Source organism: Entelurus aequoreus, linkage group LG16 (genome assembly GCF_033978785.1).
Source record: "Entelurus aequoreus isolate RoL-2023_Sb linkage group LG16, RoL_Eaeq_v1.1, whole genome shotgun sequence".
In the NCBI taxonomy this organism is placed as follows: domain Eukaryota; kingdom Metazoa; phylum Chordata; class Actinopteri; order Syngnathiformes; family Syngnathidae; genus Entelurus; species Entelurus aequoreus.
The window spans coordinates 19,063,171-19,088,141 of NC_084746.1; the positions used below are offsets into that span (position 1 = coordinate 19,063,171).

A 24,971-nucleotide genomic window follows, 5' to 3' on the forward strand; every position below is an offset into this window, starting at 1 on the left:
TTGGACAGACAGACAACTGTCATCGAGTGAGTCACTTAATACGCAGCACTTCATGTGTGTTATTACAACTACAGTACTGTACTATCTGGCTAGCTGTGTACAAACAAACATTAAATAATACTTTACAGATACTGTAGTATGATTGTTCATGTTTTTCCACTCAGTATAGATTGGTGTCTTATCAGTGTTGTGCATTACAAACTCAAACAAGTTTTGTGCTAATGTATAAACTAGCTTATCTCTTGCCGTAGTTAGCTTTTACAGCTCGTGCTGTAGCATGCCGATGTGTTACTACGATAGAAAAAGAGTTCCTCAGTGTTCTCTCTTACAATAAAAATGTTGCTACAGTTTGTTATTATACAGGTTACAGAACGTAAATTAAGTATTGTTGACGCTTTTTGAATGCATTTTAAAGAGATCTATAGCAATGGTCCCTAACCACCGGTTCGGGGACCGGCACCGGTCCGTGACGCATTTGCTACCGGGCCGCACAGAGACATTAAATAATTTATAACCGACCGCATTTTCTTCTACTTAACTTTCGCCAGTCCCTCTAAACACACTAATAAGCTTGTTCTTATATGTATTATAAAACTTCTAAAGGAAGTCGCTATTTGCTATATTTTTTACATGGGACAATGCACATTATTAAACATATAAAATGTAAAGGTGCCAAATTGTAGCCAAAAGCTAGTTTCCCTCTGTAGGTTAATTGACTTAATCCAAAGTGGTTCATTAGGTCTTCAAAAAAATTATGTAATTTGTCATTCTTATAGCCAGACATGTGTGTTCAGTTTCCTCAGAGGAAGGCAACAGTTGCAGCTGAAACCATCAGGTACGGAAGTAAACACACAGGTCTGGCTATAACAGGGGTCGGCAACCCGCGGCTCCGGAGCCGCATGCGGCTCTTTGACCACTCTGATGCGGCTCAGCTGCATACTTGCCGAACCTCCCGGTTTTCCCAGTATACTTTCTTCAGTTTTTATTCACGTCATGACAAATTCTGGCTCAGCGGGATTGCATGGAAAAAATAGTAATCTTGTTTCTAATTTATATTGACGATTTTTGCCATTTTACATGAGAAACTTCTGTCATTTGCTGGATGGCTGACACTTTCTTGTTTCTTTCCCTAAAGAAAGACATGCCGACCAGGGCGAGTTTGCTCTGCTGTTCTGGCCGGTGAAGATTTAGTGCTTATCATTTATCAGTGCGCGGGTCGAACTATTTGCATGTATGAATTGATTTTTGTCTGGACTTGTCTTTACTACATGCATTAATGTATTGTGTAGTGAGCGTGCATACAGTGTTTCCGACTTCATTTCGTCTTTCTATTCATTTTTATCAAGAAAAGTCCCCCAGCCAACAGTCCTTCCGGTACCTTCTGAGAAGAACTTCAGAAAGTTTTTTGGAAGTTTCTTTAGTTAGTTGCATGTAAATGGCAACAACTTATTCACTGCCCTTGTGGAATGTTCCAGATCATTCCTCTAAACGTATGTCCAATAAAACAAGCTTCTCTCACCACCAGAGGTATTTGGTGCATTCGCAAGCCTGTAAATGATAAAACCTATTTCAAGTAGCGTATGTCATTATTCCCTCTCGTGTCTCTCCATAATCTTCATTGGTCTTTATTTTTTTCCTAGCAGTCTCAGTGAACAAAGCTTGTTAGCACATTGTTTTTTTAAACAATAAACCGATGCGATCGGATATCCGGTTCAAGAAATGGCCAATTTGTCCACGTCAGTTCCAGCCCACCCAATCGATAAGATACAACTGTGAATCCTTAGGTTAATCGAGTGTAGACACATACATCGGTTATCGCTCTGAACTAGTAATCAGTTGACTGTTTTTTGTCTTTAAAGCGACACGAGAGCCAGGGTTGTCCGTGAAAAGAGTCACACGCTTGTTACGCTACTTACGTAACTCAGACGAGAATAGACGTAGATACACGGACCGGGTGTCGCACAAGATTAGCAATCAGTTGATAGCTTATCTTTAAAACAACGCGAGAGTCACGGCTGCCCGCGAAGTAATCAGCCGTAAGATAGGTAATGTCGACACGGCGGACCGTCTCCGTGCTTTGCCGTCCGTCAACATTGTAACATCGAAGTAATGGAAATTCCTACTTTATTTCACAACATGCAACCTTCTTGTACAACAGGCTCAATCTCTGGTAGCACTCATTTCACCTTTTACCTCTCACCTCCACAACAAACTTCACTTCCCATTCTTCTCATAGAAGTCCCGCCCCCCAGTCCAGCCAATGGCTGAACCCATAGGCGTCTGTGATGACGCTGATTTGACTTGACTCCTGGAAAATAAATATATTTGACATGTGTTTGCTTCTTTACTTTATTAAACATCTTTGGAGATATGTTGTGTTTTAAAAAAAATAGAAAATATCACATTTATAGAATGTGCTTTTTTAAATATTTGAAGATGAATGTGCCTATGTGTGTTCTCATTCATCAAGTTGTTGTTATTCTCATGACATTCAACAAATCAGTTGTCTTAGAAGACGTTTGGCCTCTCTTCAAGTAGTTTTCATCAGTCCATGCTCATAGACTTACCTTGGACAGATCAAGTCTGAGCGCTTGGTGCCAAGGTCCGAACTATTTGTCCTCTACCATGAGGAGCAGCGTATGCACAGGAAGGAATGCTTATGTTCTTTTGTGCTGTAAAAATGAGTGTGTCCATCAACAAATGTAACCAAATAATCACATTGTTCATACACCGTATCAACTCTTGTTGAATCGTTAATGCAGCGAATTGTTCTGTTATAAATAAATTGATTTTGAATTGCATCGTAACCTAGGTATCGTGATGTGAATCGAATCGTCTATCATTAAAAGATTTTCATTTTGTGGTACTACCTGTGTGCATGCCCATTTTTGACTTTTGACACTCCATCATAGTAATTAATTGTGTAATATGTAAGAAAACATTTGATAAACCGCATTATTTCCAAAATGAATATACATTTACATTGAACTTGATGTTTTTAACCCAAAATACTATTAAAAAGGCAGATTTTTCTATGGCGTCGGAATGTTCTTTGCAGTTCGGCCAGGTTGAGACCCCTGCCTTAAGTACAGCGGCTAGGGATATAATGATAAACAGTATTAATGATGACCGCGGTAAAGCTCTTGATGGTTCGTATTACCGTTTTAAGTCAAAATCATCGAAAAACTGGTATTGATAGCCGCGCTTCGATAAACTCACAAACAGACTGGCGCTAGCACACTAGCTTAAAAGCTAACATGAATACAAGAGACATTAAGATACGACATCCCCCAATCTAAACTTGTATAAACACATTGCTGTCTGAGAATTTAATCTATTCAATTGTGCACATTGAAGCTTCAAGCTATGCTCTCTTAGCACATGGTGATCTTAGACTTAGACTTAGACTTCCCTTTATTGTCATTCAAATTTGAACTTTACAGTACAGATAAGAACAACATTTTGTTGCATTAGTTCGTTGTAGTGCAGGATAAAAGAACAATAATGTGCAGATATAAATCAATAGATTACTGTACAGATAAATATTTTTTTTTATACTTTTGCATATGCATCCACGTTTATGGATGTATGTTATATTGTTTTTTTATTCCAGCGAGTTAATCCGTTTTTGGGGGGCAATTGAGGGAATTATTATGATGAATGTATACCCGGAAGAATATGGCACAGAGGGTTTTCAACAGTATGTTCGAGGACCGCCTAACAGAGTAGGACGCCACATTACCCGGCAGAAAGAACACTTACCAGTTGATTGAGACTTTTATTAGTAGGTTGCACAGTGAAGTACATATTCCGTACAATTGACCACTAAATGGTAACACCCGAATAAGTTTTTCAACTTGTTTAAGTTGGGGTCCACTTAAATTGATTCAGGATACAGATATATACTATAAGACAGTCATCACACAAGATAATCACATTGAATTATTTACATTATTTACAATCCGGGGGGGCCTCGGCCCATAAAGACAATTCCAACATCTCACCCAAGTTAATTGGGCATACATGCACGCACACACCCCTCCCCAAATCAACGCTTTCACCACTGATTAATTCCTCCGGGGTTGTGGGGGCTGAGTAGCGCTCAACAGCAGCTGCCGGCCTCCAAGGTCCTGTTGGATGACTCTGTTGCGAGTTGTTGTGATTACATGTACCATGTTTATGTGTGCCATGCTATGTGAGGTTTTTTTCCTCAGACTCAGTCTGGACCATTCCTGAGGGTCCAGCCTCAGACTGATATTTTTTTACTCTTCCCCCCTTTCCCAATGTCACCTTTTTCCCACCTTTTTAAGGAGCGCCCTAAGTGGCTGATCCGTTGGCGGTCCCGTCTTGTCTCCCTGTAACGTATGTCTGCTCTTAGCGGGATTGTGCCGAAAATGTAATTTCAGTTCTTATGTGTCTTGTACATGTTAAGAATGGACAAATAAAGCTGCTCTGCTCTGCTCTGCTCTTAGGTTTGGTTGTTCTCATCAGTGAGAGAGAGAGAGAGAGAGAGATCTCGATCAGAAGGCATAAGAAAAAGTATCTGCATTTGATTGTTTACATTTGATTATTAACAATCCGGGGAGGGTGTTAGTTTAGGGTTGTAGCTGCCTGGAGGTGTACTTTTATTGAAGGTTTTGAAGGAGGATAGAGATGCCTTTTCTTTTATACCTGTTGGGAGCGCATTCCACATTGATGTGGCATAGAAAGAGAATGAGTTAAGACCTTTGTTAGATCGGAATCTGGGTTTAACATGGTTAGTGGAGCTCCCCCTGGTGTTGTGGTTATGGCGGTCATTTACGTTAAGGAAGTAGTTTGACATGTACTTCGGTATCAGGGAGGTGTAGCGGATTTTATAGACTAGGCTCGGTGCAAGTTGTTTTACTCTGTCCTCCACCCTGAGCCAGCCCACTTTGGAGAAGTGGGGAAGTGGGTAGGAGTGAGGTGGGATCTGGGGTGGAGGTCTAGAAGTAATCTGACTAGCTTGTTCTGGGATGTTTGGAGTTTAGATTTGAGGGTTTTGGAGGTGCTAGGGTACCAGGAGGTGCGTGCGTAATCGAAAAAGGGTTGAACGAGAGTTCCCGCCAGAATCCTCATGGTGCTTTTGTTGACCAGAGAGGAGATTCTATTGAGAAATCTCGTTTGTTGGTTGACCTTTTTGATTACCTTGGTTGCCATTTTATCACAGGAAAGATTAGCCTCTAGAATGGAACCTAGGTAGGTGACCTCATCCTTCCTGGTGATAACAATGTCACCCACTTTTATAGTGAAGTCATTGACTTTCTTAAGGTTGATGTGGGACACAAACAGGATGGATTCCGTTTTACCCAGGTGTATGGATAGCTTGTTGTCAGCGAGCCAAGTGCAAGTTCTACAGAGTTAAGCATAAGAAATTAAAATGTGTGTTTTCTAACAGTGGGTCCATTTATTTTACTTATTTAAACAAATCAAAAGATTTCAGTGTGGGTATGTAAGTACGTTTTGACCACATTCAACAATACCGCGATAATAATGATAATCGTAACACAAAATGTTCCTACGGTTACATACCTGACAGCGGCAAATTAAATATTTAATCAATTCCTGACTCTTTTTTTTTACTGTTAGTCAGGAGATTTCTCTGTAGATTCTCACTACTTTCACTACTTTTCTGGGAACTATCATGAAGCCTCCTGGCCCCCAGTGAATGTTTATGTCGACATGACAGCACATCCCCACAGACCCCTCCAAGTATACAATAGGTATTTAACAGCCTAGTTAAACTATAGTTGTTCAGCATGCCAACACTAATACAACACTACTGTTCAATTGACATTCATGTCAATTGAACAGTAGCGTTCTATTCAAACAATTGACTTCGAACTCGTCCAATCCTCACATTCTTCCACACAAGTTGTACTCATCATGGACTCTGTCCTAATCACCCCGGTACTTTACAGCCAATCTTGTTCTTAAATCCCTTCCTGCAGGCAGGATTTCTCTGTAGATTCTCAGTACTTTCACTACTTTTCTGGGAACTATCATGAAGCTTCCTGGCAGAGGTGGGACCAAGTCATTGTTTTGCAAGTCACAATTAAGTCTCAAGTCTTTGCCCTCAAGTCTCGAGTAAAGTCCCGAGTCAAGACAGGAAAGTCCAGACTCAAGACTGGAAAGTCTCAAGTCAAGTCCCAAGTCCTGCATTTTGAGTTTCGAGTCCTTTCAAGTCCTTTTAACCACAGACTAATATATTTACACAAACTGTGTATGCTTTTAAAACGCTGTATTTATTAAAACAAGTGCATTTGAAATTGCAGGGAAAAAAATTGTGCTGACACTACACTTCATAATAGCACTATTAACCAGTCATTTTAAACATTTAACTCATTCCTTTACAGAATAAACACATTTGAAAAAACAAGTGCAACTGTTCTTATTTGCACAAAAGTGTTAACATTGTATTTCCATGGCATATTGCATTGTAACTAGTTCCACAGCAGTTTCTATCCTGTTCTTACCTTATCTCATTGATCTCATCTCATACTGTATGTGTGTTTATGTGTGCGTACATAACATAACAAATACATGAACATAACAATGAACAGAGTTGTAAATTTTGAATGTCAGGGCCCTATGCAATATGTACACATTCTTAATATAGTATACATTTTAACTGACCTTTATTTGACTATGTTTGTCTTTTTGTAGGTGGCTAAAATACGCGGTGCTGCTGACCGCCGTCTAATGTTACGTTACTGTGTGTGGTACATTGACTAACGTAATGTTATTGTAGATACCTCATGCAACCCTGCTTAAAAAAATCACTTGACAAAAAGTATGAATAAGGCAGCGAACTGCAGTGGACGCAACAGATTGCCATGTTTGCAATGACGTTATAACCATAGACATCTTATAAGTAGCATTGGCTGCTGTGACGCGAGCAATTTGGCCGCCATCTTGAAGTGGTGATGAGGAGCCGGCGAGCAGCCTAAACTGAGAGTCGACAGGTAGAAAACGAAGATGCCGGGCTGGTGTTCAGCGTTTTCCTGCTCAAATGAGCGGACTGTTGAAAATAGGAATCGGGGGATTACTTTTCACAAGTAAGATTTAACATTAACATACTCTTGGTTGTATTTTGTGAAACGAATATTACCACAGAGTTGAGAAGGATCAAAGAACTTCAATATTTGTATGTGAAAATCACAAATAAATCTTCTGGGTTAGGATGACCCCCTACAGGGGTTTGGTTTACAAACTATCAGCCCCACCTAAAACAAAATTCACCAGCCGCCACTGATTATGATGTGTTCTCATTTTAGACAAAGTATAAGACAATACTTTCTTAACAGTATAATTGTAACCAGGAATAAGTCTTCAAGTAACAATATTCAAATACTAACATTGTTGGGTAAGACAGAATTTGGTTTTATTTTGAATCCAGTGAAACAAATTGGTGGTTTTAGCTGATATAAAGACTTTCAGGTGTTTATATATATTTATGTTTAAGTATTTGGCAGACACTTTTATCCAAAGCGACATACATAAAAAATACATATAAAACAATCACTGTAAACATGATCATTTAGGGGAAGAATGTAATACAAAATATCAATACCAAGTTTCAAGACAGAATAAACTCTCTGCTGCTGCAGCAACAGAGATACAGTCTATAGGTCCCTAAGATATATAGATATCTAATGTATTCATACATTTTTTTATGTAGAATATACGCATGTTTATATAACCTAATCATATTGTTTCTTGAATTTAAAAATAGCTGACTGTTTTTTTCCCCCTTCTCTGGGATTATATTCCCAGTTTTGATCTCGGACGTCTGGTCACTTATAGCATATAAAAATATTCCATTACTGTTAAGCAAACTATGAATAATAAAAACACGCCAAAACATGTGTCTTTTATCATAGCTACACGTATGACAAAAAAGCGCGTGAAAATCAGTGGTATTCAGTGAGGTAAGATGAATTAAATGCGCTGACAGTGCAACTTCAAATGTCGAACGAAGTTGGAAGTTGTTGCAATACGTTTTTTGTTGACCGAGTCGTAGTTTTAATACCCGAACGAAACTATCTTTGGCGTCATTTTTCCTCACTGGCGGGTTGTTCTGCAATTTGATTGGATGAATGCTGTGGGACGAAAACAACGTGGATCTAATTTGATTGGCTGTTGTACTGACAAGCACACACACTGACAGACACACACACGAACACAATGGAAGATACGGAGTGCTCCTGAATAACTTTTTAATCGTTGGGTTTTGGGGAAAGTAGCAAGTCATGTCAAGTCAAAAGGCTCAAGTCCAAGTGAAGTCACAAGTCATTGATGTTAAAGTCATACTTGCCAACCTTGAGACCTCCAATATCGGGAGGTGGGGGGGGGGGGGGGGGGGGGCGTGGTTAAGAGGAGAGTATATTTACAGCTACAATTCACCAACTCAAGTATTTCATATATATATAAATACTTGACTTTCAGTGAATTGTAGCTATATATATATATATATATATACACTACCGTTCAAAAGTTTGGGGTCACCCAAACAATTTTGTGGAATAGCCTTCATTTCTACGAACAACAATAGGCTGTCGAGTTTCAGATGAAAGTTATCTTTTTCTGGCCTTTTTGAGCGTTTAATTGACCCCACAAATGTGATGCTCCAGAAACTCAATCTGCTCAAAGGAAGGTCAGTTTTGTAGCTTCTGTAACGAGCTAAACTGTTTTCAGATGTGTGAACATGATTGCACAAGGGTTTTCTAATCATCAATTAGCCTTCTGAGCCAATGAGCAAACACATTGTACCATTAGAACACTGGAGTGACAGTTGCTGTAAATGGGCCTCTATACACCTATGTAGATATTGCACCAAAAACCAGACATTTGGAGCTAGAATAATAATTTACCACATTAGCAATGTATAGAGTGTATTTCTTTAAAGTTAAGACTAGTTTAAAGTTATCTTCATTGAAAAGTACAGTGCTTTTCCTTCAAAAATAAGGACATTTCAATGTGACCCCAAACTTTTGAACGGTAGTGTATATATATATATATATATATGTATATATATATATATATATATATATATATATATATATATATATATATATATATATATATATATATATATATTTATTTATTTATTTATTTATTTATTTTATTATATATATCAATGAAAGAAATACTTGAATTTTAGTGTTCATTTATTTACACACACACACACACACACACACACACACACACACACACACACACACACAACACTCATCTACTCATTGTTGTACTTGAAAGTACAATGCTTTGTTAAGGGTTGAATTGTCCATCCTCTTTCTATTCTCTGTCACTATTTTTCTAACCATGCTGAACACCCTTTCTGATGAGGCATTGCTGTGTGGCACGCACAAAAGTGCTTTCATCAAATGCACAAGAGTGTGGAATCTTCCATCTCTCCCTAGCATGGCCCAAAACCGGTCAATCCTTGCTTCCTGGGGAAGATCTTCCCTGGCAAGCAATTGGTACTCCAGTACTTGTACCCGGAGGCTGGTCAGGTCCAATCGCAGCTGCAGCAGACTTTTTTTTTGGGGGCGTGGCCTCCAGCTCCGGCTGAATACCGGGAGTTTGTCGGGAGAAAATCTCTGTCGGGAGGTTGTCGGGAGAGGCGCTGAATATCGGGATTCTCCCGCTAAAAACGGGAGGGTTGGCAAGTATGGTTAAAGTTCAAGTCGAGTTGCAAGTCTCTTTACATTTTGTCAAGTCGAGTCTAAAGTCATCAAATTCATGACTTGAGTCTGACTTGAGTGCAAGTCATGTGACTCGAGTCCACACCTCTGCTTCCTGGCCCCCAGTGAATGTTTATGTCGACAAGACAGCACATCCCCACAGACCTCTCCAAGTACACAACAGGTTGTTAAATAAGTTTAATAGCCTAGTTAAACTATAGTTGTTCAGCATGCCAATTGCTCATCAAACGGGATCTAAGAATAATGTGCTGCTAATCAGAAATTGGCTTTGTGTTTACCTATTTATTTTGATTTCAAACACCTATCCAAAACTTTAGACTTTTTTTCAGCAGGTTTTCAGAAAGACCATGGTACAGTGCTACCCTTTTTTTCTATAAACGACCGCCACAACATAGTCACATTTTCTGTTGATAAAAGTACAGTTTACATAATGGGTAGATAGTCAATGATGTGGAGGCTTAAAATACTGGAATATCGTAGTCCAAGCATGTCATAAACCAGTGGTTCTCAAACTTTTTTTGTCATCCCCCACTTTGGACAAGGGGGAGTTTTCAAGCCCCACCTGCCCCCATCGCCCCAACAGAACGCTAATGCCAAGCTTAACATTTTCAAATTTATTGAACATCAAGTAACATCAAGTTGTATACATTTAAACTCAATAACATAAAATAACATCAAGTTCAATAATAAATAAAATAACTGTGCAGCAGTGGTATAACTTGCATCAAGTTCAATATCAAATAAAATAACTTGCATCAAGTTCAATAATAAATAAAACAAAAGTGTTATAACTTGCATCAAGTTCAATAATAAATCAAAAAAAGTGTTATAACTTGTATCAAGTTCAATAATAAATCAAATAAAAGTGTTATAACTTGCATCAAGTTCAATAATAAATAAAATAACTTGCATCAAGTTTAATCATAAATAAAACAAAAGTGTTATAACTTGCATCAAGTTCAATAATAAATCAAAAAAAGTGTTAAAACTTGCATCAAGTTCAATAATAAATAAATAAAAGTGTTATAACTTGCATCAAGTTCAATAATAAATCAAAAAAGTGTTATAACTTGCATCAAGTTCAATAATAAATAAATAAAAGTGTTATAACTTGCATCAAGTTTAATAATAAATCAAATAAAAGTGTTATAACTTGCATCAAGTTCAATAATAAATCAAATAACTTGCATCAAGTTCAATAATAAATAAAAATAAAAGTGCCACTTTGCAATCTTTGCAAAAAAAAAAGGAGGAGCTAATGCATTTGGCAAGACAGGGCAAGTGAACATGAGTTTTAGAGTACTCCAGCATTAGTGGCTGCAATGAGTCTGTTTTGCACTGCACAGCTTTTCAAATCGGGGTTGCAGGCTTGACACTGCCACTGTTAAAACCTCATTGAGTTCGGGGCTGAGCTGCCTTGACGCGAGTGCTTCCCGGTGAATGACACACAGTGTGTCCAATGCGCATTTGGCGCAACCCTCTTTATTAGAGCCTGCAGCCCGTTTCTTGACTTTGCCATGGTCTGTGCGCCATCAGAGCAAAGCCCACACAGTTTTCCCATTTAAGGTCGTGTTCTTTGAGGAAACTGTCCATTATCTTGAACAGCTCATCAGCATTTGCTCTATTTTTTATGTATTTGCAAAACAGCATATCCTCGCACAGTGACTCGGCATTCACAAAGCTTCCGCTTAGCCCCGCCCCCTTTAGTTACAGTTGCTATGTCTGTCAAACTTGCGCTCCTACCTAGAAATGTAAAGCCTACAGGAAAAATAAGTAATTTACATTTATTTATATAGTGGATTTCACAGACAGAATCACAAAGTCATTTACAGTGTGTATAGAAAATGAAAGTATAGTAAAAAAAAAAAAAAATCTAAGAATATAATAAAAAACAATAAAAAAATTAAAGTTAAATTTCCTCCCGTTCCTCGCGCCCCACCTGTCATGTCTCTATTCCCCACCAGTGGGGCGCACCCCACACTTTGAGAAACGCTGTCATAAACTGTAAAAATTCAGCTGACTTGACATTTCAGTCTTTGCATCCTGTCTTTGTTATACTTTGCTTCAGTCACCACATGTACCTATAGGTGCTTTTCCTTTGTAGGAAATCTGTCAAACAGGCCCACTTTTTCTCTTGGATTGTTTTATTTAAATGGTAAAAATGGTAAATGGGTTGTACTCGTATAGCGCTTTTCTACCTTTTTAAAGGAACTCAAAGCGCTTTGACACTATTTTCCACATTCACCCAGTCACACACTGATGGCGGGAGCTCCCATGCACGGCGCTAACCAGGCCCATCAGGAGCAAGGGTGAAGTGTCTTGCTCAAGGACACAACGGACGTGACTAGGATGGTAGAAGATGGGGATTGAACCAGTAACCCTCAGATTGCTGGCACGGCCACTCTCCCAACTTCGCCACGCCGTTAATGAAAGTGTTGAATTTTTTATCATCGATTTATATATTCAAGGGGAACTGCACTTTTTTTTTTGAATGTTGCCTATCTTTTACAATCGTTATGTAAGACAAGAAGACAGATGTATTTCTAATGCATTTTAACTCGTAAATAAAAGTCTGCTTGAAGTGGAGTCGATACTTGGTCCTCTATTCCACCCATAAATCCCTCTAAACCAGGGTTATCAAACGTACGTCCTTCGGCCCACAAACAGGTTTTTATCTAGCCCGCAATATGAGTTTGCTAAGTATAAAAATAAGCTGACATTTCCAAATGTGTCCGCTGGATATCACAATAGCTATTCTTGGTATCCTCTGCCGCTAGAGCAGGGGTCGGCAACCTTTACCACTCAAAGAGCCATTTTGACCAGTTTCACAAATTAAAGAAAACAATGGGAGCCACAAAACTTTTGAAATTTAAAATGAAATAACACTGCATACAACGTTTTTTTTTGCTTTGTGCTATGTATAAACCAGGGGTCTCAGACACGCGGCCCACACCTTAATATGAAAATGTAATGTTAGTGCGGCCCGCGAGTTTTATATGAATGGCATATGAATGGCGCTTGACAGCGTCATTCTTGCCGACCCTCCCGATTTTTCCCGGGAGTCTCCTGAATTTCAGGGCAACTATTCTCTCGACTGTCTGCTGATTTTCCCTCAAAACAATAATATTAAGGGTGTGCCGTGATGGCACTGCAATTAAAGCCCTCTACAACCTGTACATACAGTGTGCCAGCCCAGCCACCTGTTGTATGCAGCTTCTGCTCGCACATGTAAGTGACAGCAAGGCATACTTACTCAACAGCCACACAAGTTACACTAACGGTAGCCGTATAAAACAACTTTAACACTCTTACTAATATGCGCCACACTGTGAAACCACACCAAACAAGAATGACAAACACATTTCGGGAGAGCATCTGCACCGTAACACAACATAAACACAACAGAACAAACACCCAGAATCCCATGGTTGGGGCGGGGGGCGTGGTTAAGAGGAGAGTATATTTACAGCTAGAATTCACCAACTCAAGTATTTCATATATATATATATATATATATATATATATATATATATATATAAATATAAATACTTGACTTTCAGTGAATTCTAGCTCTATATATATATATATATATATATATATATATATATATATATATATATATATATATATATATATATATATATATATATATATATATATATATATATATATATATATATATATATATATATATATATATATATTTATTTATTTTATTATATGTATAAATAAAATAAATACTTGAATTTTAGTGTTCATTTATTTACACATATACACACACACAAACAACACTCATCTACTCATTGTTGTACTTGAAAGTACAATGCTTTGTTAAGGGTTGAATTGTCCATCCTCTTTCTATTCTCTGTCACTATTTTTCTAACCATGCTAAACACCTTCTCTGATGATGCATGGCTGTGTGGCACGCACAAAAGTGCTTTCATCAAATGCATGAGAGTGTGGAATCTTCCATCTCTCCCTAGCATGGCCCAAAACCGGTCAATCCTTGCTTCCTGGGGAAGATCTTCCCTGGCAAGCAATTGGTACTCCAGTACTTGTACCCGGAGGCTGGTCAGGTCCAATCGCAGCTGCGGCAGACTTTTTTTTTTGGGGGCGTGGCCTCCAGCTCCGGCTGAATACCGGGAGTTTGTCGGGAGAAAATCTCTGTCGGGAGGTTGTCGGGAGAGGCGCTGAATATCGGGATTCTCCCGCTAAAAACGGGAGGGTTGGCAAGTATGGTTAAAGTCCAAGTCGAGTTGCAAGTCTCTTTACATTTTGTCAAGTCGAGTCTAAAGTCATCAAATTCATGACTCAAGTCTGACTTGAGTGCAAGTCATGTGACTCGAGTCCACACCTCTGCTTCCTGGCCCCCAGTGAATGTTTATGTCGACAAGACAGCACATCCCCACAGACCTCTCCAAGTACAAAACAGGTTGTTAAATAAGTTTAACAGCCTAGTTAAACTATAGTTGTTCAGCATGCCAATTGCTCATCAAACGGGATCTAAGAATAACGTGCTGCTAATCAGGAATTGGCTTTGTGTTTACCTATTTATTTTGATTTCAAACACCTATCCAAAATTTTAGACTTTTTTTTTCAGCAGGTTTTCAGAAAGACCATGGTACAGTGCTACCCTTTTTTTCTATAAACGACCGCCACAACATAGTCACATTTTCTGTTGATAAAAGTGCAGTTTACATAATGGGTAGATAGTCAATGATGTGGAGGCTTAAAATACTGGAATATCGTAGTCCAAGCATGTCATAAACTGTAAAAATTCAGCTGACTTGACATTTCAGTCTTTGCATCCTGTCTTTGTTATACTTTGCTTCAGTCACCACATGTACCTATAGGTGCTTTTCCTTTGTAGGAAATCTGTCAAACAGGCCCACTTTTTCTCTTGGATTGTTTTATTTAAATGGTAAAAATGGTAAATTGGTTGTACTTGTATAGTGCTTTTCTACCTTTTTTAAGGAACTCAAAGCGCTTTGACACTATTTTCCACATTCACCCAGTCACACACTGATGGCGGGAGCTCCCATGCACGGCGCTAACCAGGCCCATCAGGAGCAAGGGTGAAGTGTCTTGCTCAAGGACACAACGGACGTGACTAGGATGGTAGAAGGTGGGGATTGAACCAGTAACCCTCAGATTGCTGGCACGGCCACTCTCCCAACTTCGCCACGCCGTTAATGAAAGTCTGTTGAATTTTTTATCATCGATTTATATATTCAAGGGGAACTGCACTTTTTTTTTTTGAATGTTGCCTATCTTTTATAATCGTTATGTAAGACAAGAAGACAGATGTATTTCTAATGCATTTTAACTCGTAAATAAAAGTCTGCTTGAAGTGGAGTCGATACTTGGTCCCCTATTCCACCCATAAATCCCTCTAAACCAGGGTTATCAAACGTACGTCCTTCGGCCCACAAACAGGTTTTATCTGGCCCGCAATATGAGTTTGCTAAGTATAAAAATAAGCTGACATTTCCAAATGTGTCCGCTGGATATCACAATAGCTATTCTTGGTATCCTCTGCCGCTGGAGCAGGGGTCGGCAACCTTTACCACTCAAAGAGCCATTTTGACCAGTTTCACAAATTAAAGAAAACAATGGGAGCCACAAAACTCTTTTGAAATTTAAAATGAAATAACACTGCATACAAAGTTTTTTTTTGCTTTGTGCTATGTATAAACCAGGGGTCTCAGACACGCGGCCCACACCTTAATATGAACATTTAATGTTAGTGCGGCCCGCGAGTTTTATATGAATGGCATATGAATGGCGCTTGACAGCGTCATTTTTGCCGACCCTTCCGATTTTTCCAGGGAGTCTCCTGAATTTCAGGGCAACTATTCTCTCGACTGTCTGCTGATTTTCCCTCAAAACAATAATATAAAGGGCGTGCCGTGATGGCACTGCAATTAAAGCCCTCTACAACCTGTACATACAGTGTGCCAGCCCAACCACACGTTGTATGCAGCTTCTGCTTGCACACGTAAGTGACAGCAAGGCATACTTACTCAACAGCCACACAAGTTACACTAACGGTAGCCGTATAAAACAACTTTAACACTCTTACTAATATGCGCCACACTGTGAAACCACACCAAACAAGAATGACAAACACATTTCGGGAGAGCATCTGCACCGTAACACAACATAAACACAACAGAACAAATACCCAGAATCCCATGCAGCCCTAACTCTTCTGGGCTACATTATACACCCCCGCTACCACCAAACCCCGCCCACCTCAACCAACGCACGGAGGGGGGTAGGGGGGGCTGATGTATGTGGGGGCGGGGTTTGATGGTAGCGGGGGTGTATAATGTAGCCCGGAAGAGTTAGGGCTGCATGGGATTCTGGGTATTTGTTCTGTTGTGTTTATGTTGTGTTACGGTGCAGATGTTCTCCCGAAATGTGTTTGTCATTCTTGTTTGGTGTGGCTTCACAGTGTGGCGCATATTAGTAAGAGTGTTAAAGTTGTTTTATACGGCCACTGTTAGTGTCACCTGCGTGGCTGTTGGCAAGTATGCCTTGCTGTCGCTTACGTGTGTCTGCAGCAGCTGCATACAATGTGTGGCTGGGCTGGCACGCTGTATGTACAGGTTGTAGAGGGCGTCAAAGTGCCATCACGGCACGCCCTTATTATTATTGTTGTGAGTGAAAATCAAAGAATATGTGCCCCGGGAGATTTCCGGGAGAGGCACTGAAATCCGGATGTCTCCCGGGAAAATCGGGAGGGTCGGCAAAATCGGGAGGGTCAGCAAGTATGCAGCTGAGCCGCATCAGAGTGGTCAAAGAGCCGCATGCGGCTCCGGAGCTGCGGGTTGCCGACCCCTGCGCTAGGGTGTCCATGACTTCAAAGGGGGTGGAGCTATGGGCCATGTTGAGATAGTGGACTGGGGACACATTATCTGGGCGCACATAAATATGCTCAAATAATATGTATACCCCTCTAACTTCATGTGTGAATAATGAAACAAGTCCAAATTCACAAGTTTTGTTGTAGACGATGCTACATGTGTAGTTAGTACATCAGTTGAGGAAAATGGGTAAAGTACATTAATAACATCCTGTAATTCGATTTTGATACTATTATTCATTCTGTCTTCTGATAGATTAAACATTAAAACCAATGGGAGCATTTTTAAACCCTGCAAGACTCAAGTCCACCTATTTGACTGATGAACATTATCACATCATTAATTCAGAAAGTATAAATCACGACAAATAAAGGTGGAATACTTTTAACCACAACAACTAAGTGTAAAAAAATTAAATAATAATTTGTATATTTTCAGATTGGGCTTGTTGTAATTTAAAAAAATAAAACAATCTGAAGTTCTCTTTATTTTTAAGTTATCATGCTCTGATTTTACCAGTCATGCCCACTTGGGAATAGGGGAGAGGACAGTGATCTGTTCACCTCGACCACCTGTTCTCTATCCTCAAGGTACAATTTCATCCAGATTGCCCTCAACTTGTTTAACAGTATTAAATGGTTAACTGTGTCGAATGCCTTTTGAAGATCCAGCATAACCATTCCACAGTACTTGCCCATGTCTATCTCTCGCCTGACATAGTCAGTTAGGTACAGTAGGCATGTATCGGTGGAATGTGATTTTCTGAATCCTGATTGACATTTGAATAGGAGCTCGCGATTTGATAGATGATTATCTATTTGCTCATATATTAACCTTTCTATAACCTTTGAGATGGAGCAAAGGATGGAAACAGGGCGGTACTTGCCGGGGTCTAATTTGTTTCCTTTTTTATACAGAGGTGATATTCTCGCGAGCTTGAATTCTTGTGGGACATGACACTGATTGATAGACAAGTTGGTGATATAAGCAACCATTGGGGCAATCGTGACAGCTCTCTCTGAGAAATCTGGTGGGAATATTATCATGTCCTGTGGCTTTGTTTGGCTGCAGTGAGCTGAGTTTCTTTAACACATAATCAGTTTTAACTTTGACAAACTTGAAGTCATCCTTGTGTATCCCTTAGTTTTTGTAAAAGTCTTGGATGTGCTGTTCACCGTAGAGTCCTGAATGTGAGGGCAATTTGCTTACCAACGTGGAAGCGATGGTTGAGTAAAATCTGTTAAAGCAATTTGCCACATTCAGTTTGTCTGTGTTGAGTGAGCCGTTTATTTTCAAATTGAGGTTGGTGGATATTGTTTTGAGACTGCTGGGGCCCAATTGTTTCAGCATCTTCCAGAGTTTTTGCAGGTTATTTTTATTTTCCACTATTTTTTCGTTGAAGTAACTGGATTTAGCCTTCCTGTTCATATTAGTTACTTTGTTTCTTAGCTTTTTGTATTCTTTAAGGAGCGGTTCAGTCCTGTTTTTAGTGAACTTAGCGTGTTTGTCATTTTTAAGTTTCATGGCTTCTATAATGTCAGCATTGATCCAGGGTTCTGTTCTGGATTTTACCCTGGAAGCTTTCATGGGTGCTAGCTGGTCAGATACATGCAGGAAGTTGGATTAGAAGAATGCGCATGCTTTTTCAACCAATGAGCAATTTAGTACATTTGACCAGTCCAGTCTCTCCAGGGCTGCTGTTAGAGCTTCGCTGGTGTACTTTTTCATCGATCTAAATCTTATTGTGTTGTGAAAATCTGATACAGATTTCTGAATTTTACATGTGCAGAAAATGATGAAGTGATCACTTATTGTGCTCTCGATTACACCGCTTCTGGAGATCTTGGTCTGGTCTGATGTCAAAATCAAATCAATTACGGTTTGAGCAGCAGGGCACACCCGTCTGAATTAAGTGATCAGCTGTTTCAGGCTATGTAGCTTACAGTAATTACTGAGGTAATTACTCATCTCGGATGGCGACGAGTCCGCCTACAGGAGAGAGGTGGACCGGCTGGCGTCCTGGTGCAGCCTCAACAACCTGGAGCTGAACGCCCAGAAAACAGTGGAGATGATCTTGGACTTCAGGAAAGTCAAAGCCCCACCATGTCCCCTCACCCTGATTGACTCTCCCACCTTCGTCTCCATTGTGGACTCCATCCGTTTCTTGGGCACCACCATCACCCAGGACCTCAAGTGGGAGCCGACCATCAGCTCCCTCTTCAATAAGGCCCAGCAGTGGTTCACCAGTATCCCCAAGCCACTAAAACTGAACTGCAAACTTCCCAAAACAAGCTGATGAGACTCCTGCTCAACCTCCCATACAGGACTCGCCTAGCTCAAGCCCACTTTACCAAATTAGGATGGCTTAGAGTTGAGGAAATAGTACACCAAATTGCAATGTGCCTGGTATTCAAAATACTCAGAGAAACTGTCCCCAAGTACCTGTCAAACAATTTCACCAGAGTAAGTGATGCTCACAGGTACTACACGAGAGGGAGTTCCTCAGACCTCGTCCCCCCCAAATTCAAGACTCTCATGGTAAAAAATGCATTCTATTTTGCCACCACACAATGGAATGCACTACCAACAGACCTTGAAATTTGAACTTCCCCACTAAATTTTAAAACTGCCATAAAAAATTGATCCCCAGCAACTCTTCGAAGCATCAAACAGGCTTATATGTGGTTATAGTGTATATATATTTTTTGGTTACATTTTCTAAATGGAGCATTGTCGCAATATTTACCACTTGTGGCTTTAAATAAATAAATAATAATAAATAAAAGGCAAATATCTGTGCATAATTTCATTGAGACACTGCAAGAAGTGAGTCACTTGTGGTGTACCGTGTTTTTTTAATTCAAGGAATGCGGTGGCAGTAAATTCACACTGTTGTTTGGTGTTTAATTGAGGAATTTGTCTTTGCTGCTGTCACACAGATGGCATTGGGTTGCATCCGGCCTGTCTTGTTTTTGAGCTGACAAAAACCTCCTCCACCCTACAGGCGAGGGCTGAACCCCCCACACAGAGTGAAGTCTATCTCCATGACCACATTCACACAGCAAGAAATGGACTTCCTACAGAAACACAGCAACGAGGTATCACACACTCACTGCACTATGTAACATCGTCCGACATCTTTCAAGAGTCATGGCTCCAAGTCTTTCATTCTGACCTCATGCTTTGGTATTTTCAGTCCTGCTTAGACTACTTTATTGGCATTCCTTCTCCCAACTTTTTCCTCCTATCATTTCTCCTCATCCCTTCCCCCCTCCTTGCTACTTTGTCCCTCCCCATTACCCCACCTCCCACCCTCTTCATTCCTCTGACCCGGTCCGCTCCCCCTTACCCCCCTACAGGTCTGTAAACACATCTGGTTGGGTCTCTACGATGACAGGACTTCAGTTGTTCCAGATTTCCGGGAGCCGCAGAAAGTAAAAGAGTTCCTCCAAGAAAAATATGAAAAGAAAAGATGGTAACCTAACCTTATTGTTTGATTGTCTTTTATGTTTTCCGATATGTTGTATATTTCCATTCACCCTATTTCCTGGACTATATAAGCCGCAACAACTAAATTTTAGAAGGAAAAAACACATTCCATATACAAACCCCGTTTCCATATGAGTTGGGAAATTGTGTTAGATGTAAATATAAACGGAATACAATGATTTGCAAATCATTTTCAACCAATATTCAGTTGAATATGCTACAAAGACAACATATTTGATGATCAAACTGATAAACCTTTTTTTTTTTGCAAATAATCATTAACTTTAGAATTTGATGCCAGCAACACGTGACAAAGAAGTTGGGAAAGGTGGCAATAAATACTGATAATGTTGAGGAGTGCTCATCAAACACTTATTTGGAACATCCCACAGGTGTGCAGGCTAATTGAGAACAGGTGGGTGCCATGATTGGGTATAAAAACAGCTTCCCAAAAAATGCTCAGTCTTTCACAAGAAAGAATGGGGCGAGGTACACCCTTTTGTCCACAACTGCGTGAGCAAATAGTCAAACAGTTTAATAACAACGTTTCTCAAAGTGCAATTGCAAGAAATTTAGGGATTTCAACATCTACGGTCCATAATATCATCAAAAGGTTCAGATAATCTGGAGAAATCACTCCACGTAAGCGGCATGGCCGGAAACCAACATTGAATGACCGTGACCTTCGATCCCTCAGACGGCACTGTATCAAAAACCGACATCAATCTCTAAAGGATATCACCACATGGGCTTAGGAACACTTCAGAAAACCACTGTCACTAAATACAGTTTGTCGCTACATCTGTAAGTGCAAGTTAAAGCTCTACTATGCAAAGCGAAAGCCATTTATCAGCAACATCCAGAAATGCCGCCGGCTTCTCTGGGCCCGAGATCATCTAAGATGGACTCATGCAAAGTGGAAAAGTGTTCTGTTGTCTGACGAGTCCACATTTCAAATTGTTTTTGAAAATATTCGACATCAAAGGGGAAGCGAACCATCCAGACTGTTATCGACGCAAAGTTCAAAAGCCAGCATCTGTGATGGTAAGGGGGTGCATTAGTGCCCAAGGCATGGGTAACTTACACATCTGTGAAGGCACCATTAATGCTGAAAGGTACATACAGGTTTTGGAACAACATATGCTGCCATCTAAGCGCCGTCTTTTTCATGAACGCCCCTGCTTATTTCAGCAAGACAATGCCAAGCCACATTCAGCACGTGTTACAACAGCGTGGCTTCGTAAAAAAAGAATGCGGGTACTTTCCTGGCCCGCCCGCAGTCCAGACCTGTCTCTCATCGAGAATGTGTGGCGCATTATGAAGCGTAAAATACGACAGTTGAGACCCCGGACTGTTGAACGACTGAAGCTCTACATAAAACAAGAATGGGAAAGAATTCCACTTTCAAAGCTTCGACAATTAGTTTCCTCAGTTACCAATCGTTTATTGAGTGTTGTTAAAATAAAACGTGATTTAACACAGTGGTGAACATGCCCTTTCCCAACTACTTTGGCACGTGTTGCAGCCATGAAATTCTAAGTTAATTATTATTTACAACAAAAAAATAAAGTTTATGAGTTTGAACATCAAATATCTTGTCTTTGTAGTGCATTCAATTGAATATGGGTTAAAAAGGATTTGCAAATCATTGTATTCCGTTTATATTTACACCTAACACAATTTCCCAACTTATATGGAAACAGGGTTTGCATTAGCCGCACCGGACTATAAGCCGCAGATGTATACAAAATTTGTTATTTACACCGAAATATTCTGTAAATGTTTATTTACATACCTTAATTGTTTCCGAACGGTGTCTGTAACACGGCAGCTGATAAAACAAAACAGAAGTCATCATCATGGACCCACTAGCTGGGCAAGCTAGCTCTTTAATCAGCTAAACAGACTCAATAACTCCACAGTGGCATTTTGGTAGGGCTGGGCGATATGGCTAAAAACTGTATCACGATAAAAGTTTTTTATATCGGTCGATATCAATAATTATGGATTTTTATGACATATGGAAATATGCACCAGGAGAGAAATATAATAAATGGTAATATTTTTACCTTCCTCTGATTATAATCCCCTCATCTGACAAAGCCGAAAGTACATGAAATATCAATACAAGCATAACAAACAATCAATGTAAACACAATTCTAAAATCACAATAAACACTTAACAATAACCTCTTTAAGGTAAAAAAAAAAAAAAAGGAATATGTAAGAAACATCTTCAAAGTGTAACAAAATAGTGCAAAGTGTGAAAATGTAAACTTAGGGAAGCCTGAGAAGAACAAGTATTTGCAGGTTTACTGCCACAAAGGGATGTTATGCAGTAATTATTATTTAAATATAATTGGACCAAACTAAAAATAGCACATTTGTTATATTTTGTAGTTTTTTTTAAGTTACACAGTCCAGCACTTTAGTTCTTACCTGTTTCCGTACATCCGAATAGGGAAGGGACGTGTGTTAAGAAAAGATGAGCGCGGCGAAGGACGGCAGTCCATTAGGAAAAATCCACAAAAAAAAGTTATTTCACTCTGTACAAAAAATCGAAAGCGAGATGGTGCAACCAAAAGCGATGGTTGATACTGTTAGGCGATTGGTTGTTTAGCATGTCTCTCCCATTGCACGACCACTTCCTGTTTGGCTAGCTCACCATACCACGATACGGTTTTATCAGCCCAGCTCTACGTCTTGGTAAGTTAACTGAGCAATTTGTGAAACTAAAACAATACAATAAGAATGTCATTGTAAGATAATATTACTAACATAGACAATCATGTTAGCATATTAGATAATGCTAACGACGCTAGCGTCATTACATTACGATAGCATGTACAAATATGCATGAAAGCACTTCTACAGACGTCACACATGGCTAGAAGACTGAACGACACTTCTACTTCCGGCTGAAAGCACTAAATTAGGGATGTCAAACATGCGGCCCGAGATCCGTATCAGGCCCGCGAACATGTTCAATCCGGCCCGCGAGATGAGTTTTCTATGTGTAAAATTAAGCTGCATTTTTAAATGGAAAAACTGCTGTTCTAAATGTGTCCACTGGATGTCGCAATAGTAATTCTGTTAGGCAAGCAAACAGTTTATACCGGGGCGAGCAAGTATACAAAAAAAGAAGTACACGGTAAGGCGGGGCTGCGACTTCTCCCCCTCGACCCAACGTAAAACCAACAGGAGTAAAATAAACACCTAAAATGCTGCGTGAGACACTTCCATTACTAATGGAATGCATACTCATTATATTGTGGTCTATTTTTAATGCTATGTCGAGGGCTAATAAATGCATGACCGTTAAATAAAGTCAGCGTAGCACTCCTGTCATATAGGTTCCTTGAGTCAATGATAATAAGAAGGCCCCTTTGAACATCCATCTTAAATCAAAAGAGGATTACATTTTAGTGTTTCTTGAACTCCAAGGTATGTGCCTCCAGACCAGGCAAGGACAGTAGCAAGCGTCCAGGCCTCGGTGTCTGGCTCTTCCGCCAGCAGCACTGGTAGTACCCCAGAAGTGCAGCCTTTAAAGACCTTGCAGCTCAACAAGACCCCACTTCGTCAGGTAAAGCAAAACACGTCGAACCCCACCTAATGACCTTTTTAGATATGCTGTATGGTTTTGAAACTGATGTTTGTCTCCAGTCCCCCGGTTTAGGTCGCTCTCAGGCTCACATCACAGCTCAGGAGAAGAAGTTTGACCTGCTGTCAGACCTGGGGGGTGACATCTTTGCTGCCCCGCCCACACAGGCCGCCACCGCCACCAACTTTGCCAACTTTGCACATTTTCAAAGCCAGTCAGGTCAGCGATCTCTCTTCCTCTGTCCAAAAGAAGCATTACTTAGACTCATGTTTATCATATTGTCATTCCATTGCTTTGCCTTTCATTCATAGTCCACTATTCCCTTGTTTGTGGCTGCAGCACCTCAGGCTAATTCAGACTACAACTTTGCCAACTTTGATGCATTTGGAAACACTGCAATTCCATCCCATCTGAGCACGTCCCCCCCCTCAAAGTCCTTTTCCACAGGTACATTCCCCCCTTCATCTCCATGAGCTTGTTCCCCTGGTCCTCTTTCATGACATTCTTACCCACAATATACACCCACACTATGCTACAGTTACATACAGCATGGAAACTCTTAAAATATAATTGCTTATATTGGATACATTGGATTTACAGTTTGCGTAATTTGAGTATTTTTTGTTTGAAAAAGGTCTGAATTCGGGCTTGGCGTTACAACAATATCAATATATAAAGACACGTAGTCGATACATCAATAAAAAATGCGATGGATAAAACGTTCGATTTTTTTTCCCCCTTCTATGTCGGAAGAAACCGGAAGTTGCTAAGCAAGGTTGGTTGCATGAACAAAGGCACTCGTAGTCTGGTAACCGAGCAACGCAGGAAGTGATCACTGATCAGTGGGAGTGACATACTAACGCCAATCAGGTAACAGTATCAACTATCACGTTTGGTTGCGCCATCTTGTTGTCTCGCGGTTGATTCTTTGCATGGAGTGAGAAGAGAAAGTAAACATTAGTGCTGCAGAGAGTGAAGAAATTGTCAATAAAACGGGAAAAATCACCTCAACAGTATGGCTGTTTTTTCCAACAGACTATAGTCAGACCAAAGTCCGTGGTCACCCAGAGCACACTGCTGAGCCGTAATTTACATTTTCACACTTTGGACTGTTTTGTTACACTTTTATAAGCATTTCTTCCATATTCTTTATTTTTGCACATTACTTTAAATGCCTACTGAAATTAAATGTTCTTATTCAAACGGGGATAGCAGGTCCATTCTATGTGTCATACTTGATCATTTTGCGATATTGCCATATTTTTGCTGAAAGGATTTAGTAGAGAA

General features: G+C 39.9%; 1 protein-coding gene across 3 annotated transcripts in view; it reads left to right on the forward strand.

Annotated features, from left to right (window-relative positions):
- agfg1b (ArfGAP with FG repeats 1b) overlaps positions 1-24,971 on the forward strand; it is a 48,732-nt gene that overhangs the window by 10,149 nt on the left and 13,612 nt on the right. For 2 of the 3 annotated variants that reach the window (XM_062022313.1, XM_062022311.1), the window contains exons 2-6: positions 19,599-19,692; positions 19,954-20,069; positions 23,528-23,666; positions 23,747-23,903; positions 24,024-24,131. In XM_062022313.1, coding sequence (XP_061878297.1) covers positions 19,599-19,692; positions 19,954-20,069; positions 23,528-23,666; positions 23,747-23,903; positions 24,024-24,131 — 614 coding nt within the window. The remainder of the gene's footprint in view (positions 1-19,598; positions 19,693-19,953; positions 20,070-23,527; positions 23,667-23,746; positions 23,904-24,023; positions 24,132-24,971) is intronic. The other variant, XM_062022312.1, reaches the window with a different exon arrangement.